The 7,049-nt window shown below is 61.9% G+C and overlaps 2 protein-coding genes across 2 annotated transcripts in view; one reads left to right on the top strand and one right to left on the bottom strand.

Annotated features, from left to right (window-relative positions):
• KIF19 (kinesin family member 19) overlaps window positions 1-5,485 on the top strand; it is a 23,868-nt gene extending 18,383 nt beyond the window's left edge. Inside the window, exons 9-19 of the mRNA XM_006912409.1 lie at window positions 301-466; window positions 1,102-1,276; window positions 1,475-1,673; window positions 2,245-2,515; window positions 2,605-2,726; window positions 3,163-3,296; window positions 3,513-3,618; window positions 3,757-3,853; window positions 4,387-4,784; window positions 4,974-5,133; window positions 5,355-5,485. Coding sequence (XP_006912471.1) covers window positions 301-466; window positions 1,102-1,276; window positions 1,475-1,673; window positions 2,245-2,515; window positions 2,605-2,726; window positions 3,163-3,296; window positions 3,513-3,618; window positions 3,757-3,853; window positions 4,387-4,784; window positions 4,974-5,133; window positions 5,355-5,485 — 1,959 coding nt within the window. The remainder of the gene's footprint in view (window positions 1-300; window positions 467-1,101; window positions 1,277-1,474; window positions 1,674-2,244; window positions 2,516-2,604; window positions 2,727-3,162; window positions 3,297-3,512; window positions 3,619-3,756; window positions 3,854-4,386; window positions 4,785-4,973; window positions 5,134-5,354) is intronic.
• A 1,333-nt stretch (window positions 5,486-6,818) lies between these two features.
• BTBD17 (BTB domain containing 17) overlaps window positions 6,819-7,049 on the bottom strand; it is a 6,114-nt gene continuing 5,883 nt past the window's right edge. The window contains exon 4 of the mRNA XM_006912408.1: window positions 6,819-7,047. Within this exon, the coding sequence (XP_006912470.1) occupies window positions 6,819-7,047 (229 nt within the window). The remainder of the gene's footprint in view (window positions 7,048-7,049) is intronic.

Below are 7,049 nucleotides of genomic sequence, written 5' to 3'. Positions count from 1 at the left end.
GGGCGGGATGGTTCCTCAGGCGGAGCAGAATGTTCATGAAGGAACAGCGAGCAGAGAGCAAATATACGGAGACAGCGGGGGGCCTTCAGCAGCAGGCAAAGGTGGAGCAGGGGAAGCGGCGTTTTTGGAGCATGGCGCTATCACAGGCCGTGGGGTTGGAAGCAAGAAGGTTGTTACTGGCATCCAGAAAGGCTGCGGGGGCCGAGTCGGGGGACGAAGAGAAAGGGAAGTCCCCGCAGGCAGGCTCTGGCGCCTGGGGTGACCGTACCTGCTCTGCCCGCATCCCCGTGCTCCCTATAGGTGAAGCAGAACCTGCTCAGTGTCTCCTACCACATCGCCCAGTATACCAGCATCATCGCCGACCTGCGGGGCGAGATCCAGCGGCTCAAGTGCAAGATCGACGAGCAGGGTGGGCGAGGCCAGGCCCGGGGACGGCTGGAGCGGGGTGACATTCGCCACATCCAAGGTGTGTGGGGGCGTCCGTTAGTGGGAACGCATCTCCCGCAGCCCTTGCAGGCCGTCTCAAATTGCTCTGGGGTCAGGCAGTGCTGGGTTCAAATCCAGACTCTGGCTGGGTAGCCTTGGCACAGTCACTCGACTGCTCTGAGCCTTCACCTTCATCTGTAAAATGGAATCACGATCTGAAGATGAGGTGGGATCACGTGAGTGAGAGACACATGAGCGTTTAGCTCTGTAGGACGTCACCCCCAGGGCTGCAGGCAGGGAGACCTAGCCCAGCATCACCCTAAGGCGTACATCCTCTTAGAGACTTGTGTATGTGCAGTGATGGTTTTCCAACAGGTGGCAGTAAAGTGTCTAAGGGGCTCCTTCTTATAGTTGACACCAAGGTGCTGTAAAGGCTAGCGGAAGCCCGGTTCATACAGAGGTAGCTGAGGATCCCCTTTGGGCCACAGCCTGAACACTCGATGTGGAAGTGGGGTATGGAAGGAGGTAGTAATCTAGGAGGTCTTTCTAGAGGAGGTGGCTGGACAAAAAGTGGCTTGCAAAGAAAGGGAGGGGAGGGCCCCAGGTGTGTCCAGACTTTCCTGGCCTGAAGCTTCCTTCTTCACTGAGCTCCCCCACACCCCATGTGATGGGCAGCCGAGGTCCAACAACACAGCGGGCGAGATGAGCAGGCCGACATGGGACACCTGCGGGAGCAGCTCGTCAGCGCCTTCCAGGAGCAGGTGGACGTGCGGAGACGCCTGCTGGAGCTGGAGAACCTCGCCATGGAGGTCCAGATCGACACCTCCCGCCACCTGCTCACCATCGCCGGGTACGCGCCCCCCGCCCCAGCACCCTCCAGGTCCCACCCCTGGGCCTGGGACAGAGGGGCTGGGAACTGCAGGTGCCCACGGTGCCCCGTCTCCCATGGCCTGAAGCCCACGTCTCCCTGGGGGTGTGGCCGTGGCAGCTGGTGCCCCGTCTCCCATGGCCTGAACCCCACATCTCCCTGGGGGTGTGGCCGTGGCAGCTGGGAGCATGAGAAGTCCCGCAGGACGCTCAAATGGAGGGAGGAGCAGCAGAAAGAATCCTACACCAAGGACGACAGTGAGAAGGACTCGGACACCGGTGATGACCAGCCAGACATCCTTGAGCCACCGGAGGTGGCCTCAGCCCGGGAGAGCATCGCTGCCCTGGTGGGCCAGCAGAAGAAGCTGCACAAGCAGAAGGTGCCCAGGGGTTGGGGACAGGGAGAGTGGGCTTGAGAGGCCAGAGCCAGAAGGGGCTGGGGACAGGGCGGGAGGCATGAGACCTGGGAGCTCCGGCCACAAATCCTGTGTGACCTTGCTAAGTGCCTTAGCAACGTCTTTGCGCCTCAAGTTCCTCACCTGTAAAATGGGAGGAGGCCTGGTACAGCCCTAGCAGGGCCGCTGGGAAGAGTAAATAAATGCCTTCCACACACCAAGGACTCAAAACAGTGGTAGCCAACATTGCGATCGGGGTTTACCCAATAACAGATCTTTGCCTTCTGTTCTGGAGCGTGCCCAAACCAGGGGGCTTCGGGGGTTCCATGAGCCCTAAGGACATGAGATGGGCTGGGTTTGAGGGGTGAGGTCAGGGCCACAAGAAAGGGCCACGTAGGAGCAGCTCCGGGTCGCAAGGTCCAAGATACAGCTCCAAGGGTGGGTGTCGGAATGGAGCTTCAGCCCGCAGCTCAGAGTCCTGGGCCTGGAGGCGCACGGATAGGCTGGGTGCCCCCCCTTGCCCGCTGCCTGGCGCTGACCCCGCGCCGCCCCCAAGCTGGCGCTGGAGCAGCGCTGCCGCGAGCTGCGCGCACGGGGCCGACGCCTGGAGGAGACGCTGCCGCAGCGCATTGGCTCCGAGGAGCAGCGCGAGGTGCTGAGCCTGCTGTGCCGCGTGCACGAGCTGGAGGTGGAGAACACCGAGATGCAGTCGCACGCGCTGCTCCGCGACGGCGCGCTCCGCCACCGCCGCGAGGCCGTGCGTCGCCTGGAGCAGCACCGCAGCCTCTGCGAGGAGCTCATCCAGGGCCAGCGGCAGATCATCGACGGTAGGCCCTGTGCCTCGGAGCCAGCCGCAGGCCCCACTGAGCCACGGAGGGTCCGAGGGCACGTCTGAGCCCTGCTCCTCCCCCAGCAGACTACAACCTGGCTGTCCCCCAACACCTGGAGGAGCTCTACGAAGTGTTCCTGCGGGAGCTGGAGGAGGGCAGTCTGGAGCGGGCCACCATCATGGACCGGGTGGCCTCTAGGGCCTTGCAGGTGGGCGCCTGGGCATGTTCTGAGGGAGGGGCTGATGCCCAAGGCAGTACCTGGCAGTGGGACCAGGCTGGCTGGTACCCCAGGGAGTTAACTCCCTTTGCTTCTTACCCCCATTCAAAGCCTGGCCAAACCCGAGTAAAGTCCCTGTCCCAGAGCGTTCTTCTCTGGCACTTCTCTGGCACCCAGGGTCTGAGGGTCAGGGCTGGCTATCCGAGACAGCACAGATGGCCCCAGATACCTTCCCAGGAGCCCAAGGTATCTGGTGGTGCCACTAGGGGTGCTTAGCAGCCACAGCTTATCCCTTGGGCCCCAATGCCCTCTGGTGCTACCAGCCCATGTTCCAGCCCTGGTCTCCCTGTGCGCCTTTGCCACCCTGTACTGGTATCTGGTCCAGGACTAAGTCTTCTGACTGTCCACTCCTGGCCCACCTCCCCAGGAGAGCTCCTTGCCCAAAATTACCCCCGCAGTAGCCACACTGACCCCGGAGTCTGACCAGGAGAGCATGAAGACGCTGAGCTCTGAAGCCCAACACCTGCAGAACAGCCTCCTCCCACCCCTCAGCACAGAAAGGTGAGACCAGGGACCACTTCCCACCATCCTGCCTGCCTGAGCCGCCACAGGCCGTGGCATGTCCCAGGGCTGCCAGACTAGATCAGAGCCCCTGGGGAAGATGGAGCAGGAACAAAAGGACCTCCCTTCATAAAAATAGTTCTCTCCTGGGTGAGGGTGGGACTTCCACGGGGCCAGCCTGGTCAACAAATGTCCGTCCTCCTCTGCCAACCTCAGTGAAGCCAAGCGCATGTTCAAGGCCAGTCCTCGGGCCTGGCAGGTGAAGAGCTCATCTGTGCCCACCCCACCTCCCATCCAGATCGGCAGCCTGGTGACCCAGGAGGTGAGCACTGAGCCCCGCCGGCCCCACGGGCTCTACTGCTTGCGGGCGGGGGGTGGGGGGCTGCTATCTCCGCTGAGTGGAGCGTCAGGTCTCTGCTGTGTTCAATGCCTTTCTCTTCCCAATCACTTCACCCCACAGGCGCCCACTCAGGACAGCCTGGTCAGCCTGAGCAGCCGAATCACCTCTTCCCCTGACAGCAGCGAGAATCTGTCAGAGGTCCCCTTGTCCCACAAAGGTGTGCCTCCCCTACCTGCCCTGTCGTCCTGAGCCTGGCATCATTTACACTGCTCAGATCACCCAGCTTAAAGCCCTTCTAGCCCCCTGCACTGCTGAACGTACCCATGCTTCGGGTGCTGCCCGTTTTATGAAGAGAGTCACCAGTGCCCAGAGAGGATTAACGTTCTGCTCAAGGACACACCGAGCTGGGGGCACAATCAGAAACTGGGATCATGGCCCCTTTCTACTCAGTAATAATTGTAATAGCAAATCTAGATCGAGTCCCCAGCCACAGACTAAGCCGTTACCGCAGCCGTCCTCACAATAGGCCTGTGGGCTTAGTTTCACCGTCACCAGTCCACAGATGACAGCAAGGCTCAGATTTGCCCCAGGTTTCTTAAATGGCAGGCAAGCGTGGGTGGCCGGTGTGAAACCCTGGCATTCTGGTTCCTATTCATTTCTGCCTCTGCAGGGAGGGGTGTTGGAGGTGCAGGAGGGAGAGGAATATGTGGCCTTGATCCCAGGCTGGGTGCTCCCTCTGTCCCGCTGCAGAGAGAAAAGAAATCCTGACGGGCACCAAGTGCATCTCCGTGAAGGCTGCCCGGAGGCGCACGAGGGCCCTGGGCACGGAGGGGCGCCACCTGCTGGCACCTTCGGCGGAGCGCAGCAGCCTGTCCCTGCATTCGCTGAGCGAGGCTGATGATTCGCGGGCACCAGGCCCACTGGCCTGCAAGCGGCCGCCCAGCCCCACGCTGCAGCACGCTGCCAGTGAGGACAATCTTTCCAGCAGCACAGGAGAGGCCCCATCCCGGGTGGTCGGGCCTCGTGGCGACGGCGCTGGGCCCTGGCCGCGAGGCCAGAGGAAAAGCCTGGGCAAGAAACGGGAAGAGTCGCTGGAGGCAAAGAGGAGGAAGCGGAGGTCCCGGTCCTTCGAGGTCACGGGGCAAGGGGTGAGGCCAGGGGTAGGAGCAGGGTGTCTGGGCCCCTTCCTTGCGAGTGGGGGCCTGAGGACTGGATTCCTCCGGAGGCTCCGGGATACCTGCGCATCCTCCATGCTTCTGTCCCCCAGGCTGACGTAATAGCTGGGGCAGATCCCCGAGCAGCCCCCACCTCACTTCACTGTTCTCCAACCAACATAGCTCACCCGCCCCAAGACGCACCTCCTGGGGCCCCGACCCATGGAGAGCATCTCGGACCACAGGATGCCAGTGTGTGGGCACCCAGCACCCGGTATCCGGCATCTGGGGAAGGTCACACTGCCTTTGGCCAAAGTCAAACTCCCTCCAAGCAGGAGCGCGGGTCAGTACCAGCAAGGGCGGGAATGGGGAAGGGAACCCTTAGGCTGCCCAGGGAGGAGGCGTCCTCTGTGGCCGTCCTTTGCTGGAAATGGGGTTCTTGCAGAATATTCGTGGGGTTGGCATCTTGGGGTTGTGCCCCTAGGGAGTTCAAGGCCTCTGAGTGATCAGAGAGGGGTGGGGGAGGCATCCCTAACCCCCACTCCTGGCCCTCCCCTGTTGCAGGCCCTGGGGACTCCTCCCCCCTTGCCGTTCCCTCCAACCCAGCTGGGGTTTCCCGACGCGCTACGCGTGGGCCCCGCCTGCCCCACGGGGCAAGCACCCACGGCAAAGATGGACGCTTCCGCCATAACTGAGGCGCCCGGCCTGGAACCCACCTTCCTGTCCCCAAGACTGAATGGGGTGTAGTAGGAAATGGGAGATGGAGGCTGGAAAGGTGGGGTGACCTGGGAGCAGGAGCTCAGAATCTCAGAAGGCCGAGGCTCCTGAGGCCTGGGAATTGTGAGGATGCCTGCCCACCCCTTCCATGTGCGCAGTACCACCAGGGAAGAGAGGTGAGCCTGGCAGGCACAGGCAGGATGACAGGGCTCCCTGGCCTCCCAGCCCGGGACAGAACCCTGTTGCCAAAACCTTGCACAGACCTGTGGCCAGACTCAGCCCCCGAAATGGGGGTGGCGCTGGAGGAAGTTGTAGTGGGACAGGCTCCTGGGCTCACACCTGGGGCGAGAGTGGTGGGGCAGGGGCCAACTGGCACCTCACATACTGTGGGTGGGGTGGGGGGAGGGAATCTGGTTTTGTTACTTGGCAATGTTCCCCCTCCCCGCCCCCCCGCCTCCTTTTTAACAGTAAAATCCCATTTGGATCTTTGACAGTTGTGTTAAAAACTAGACCTTGTCTGGAACATCGTGGCCCTGACTGATTAAGATTCCACCCAACTCCCTTGCCCCTCCCTCCGCCCACACTCCGACTCTCACTGTCTGGTTGCATAGCACCAGCCTACAAACCCCTGGGGGAAAGGGGTCTTTCTCCAGACCTGAGGCCCCGCCCCCAAAAGGGCGGGGCTAGCAGGGCCCGTTCATGCCCAGTCACACCTGGCCCAGGGCCCCTCCTAGGGAAGGGAGGTTGAAGGCTCAGAGTGGCCTGGACCACAGACAGCCTCAGAACCCAAATGAAGGGTTACTGCCTTGAAACCAGGGTGCAGAAATTGCCCGACCAGGCCCCTCTGCTTCAAGGTGAAAAAACTCCTGGGATTGGAGTCGCCAGGCTGGCGGCGGCCCTGACCATTCAGATGCTCTGTCCGCTCTGTTCCTGTGGGGGTGGGAGGCCTCCAACAAACTGATGAAACCCGGGGGAACCCTAGACTTGTGGAACACCCCCATGGGCTGATTTTTTTCCTGGGGCTGGGTGCTTCAATTATCCCCTCGCCTCTCTGAGCATCGGTTTATTCAACCAAGAATGTTGCCTTTAAGTCAGCTGTGCGACTCTTGAGACTAGGCATCTGGTCTACCACCCCTCACCTGGTCTCCACCCAGCTCCGCCGTCTCCGGAGTCTGGCCGCCCAAAAGGGCCGGTGTAGGCACCTCCACTGGCGGAGACGCTCCCAGTCCCTCCGGGCTATCTGTGCCAGGCCTTTATTTCCCAGTCCGGAGGCGTCTGGGACGCCAGGTTCCCCACTCCGTCCCCACTTGGCTACTTGGGGGTCCGGATGAGGGTGTGGTAGACGGGCTTGACGATGAGGTGGAGGTGCAGGGCGTTCTCCACCAGGTACTCAGAATTGCGCCGCTGCAGATCCGCATGCGCCAGGAAGTCTCCTGCCTCCTCGCTGCTCTGGTGGAAGCTGTAGGCGTGACGCACCAGCAGGCGACCGTGGTGGCGCGCCCCGACCAGCACGGTCTTCTGGAAGCTCACGCCCGCCGCGTC

Source organism: Pteropus alecto, unplaced genomic scaffold (genome assembly GCF_000325575.1).
Source record: "Pteropus alecto unplaced genomic scaffold, ASM32557v1 scaffold134, whole genome shotgun sequence".
NCBI classification, from domain to species: domain Eukaryota; kingdom Metazoa; phylum Chordata; class Mammalia; order Chiroptera; family Pteropodidae; genus Pteropus; species Pteropus alecto.
The sequence above is the reverse complement of the archived record's forward strand: the minus strand, read 5'-3'. Positions and strand labels throughout refer to the sequence as shown.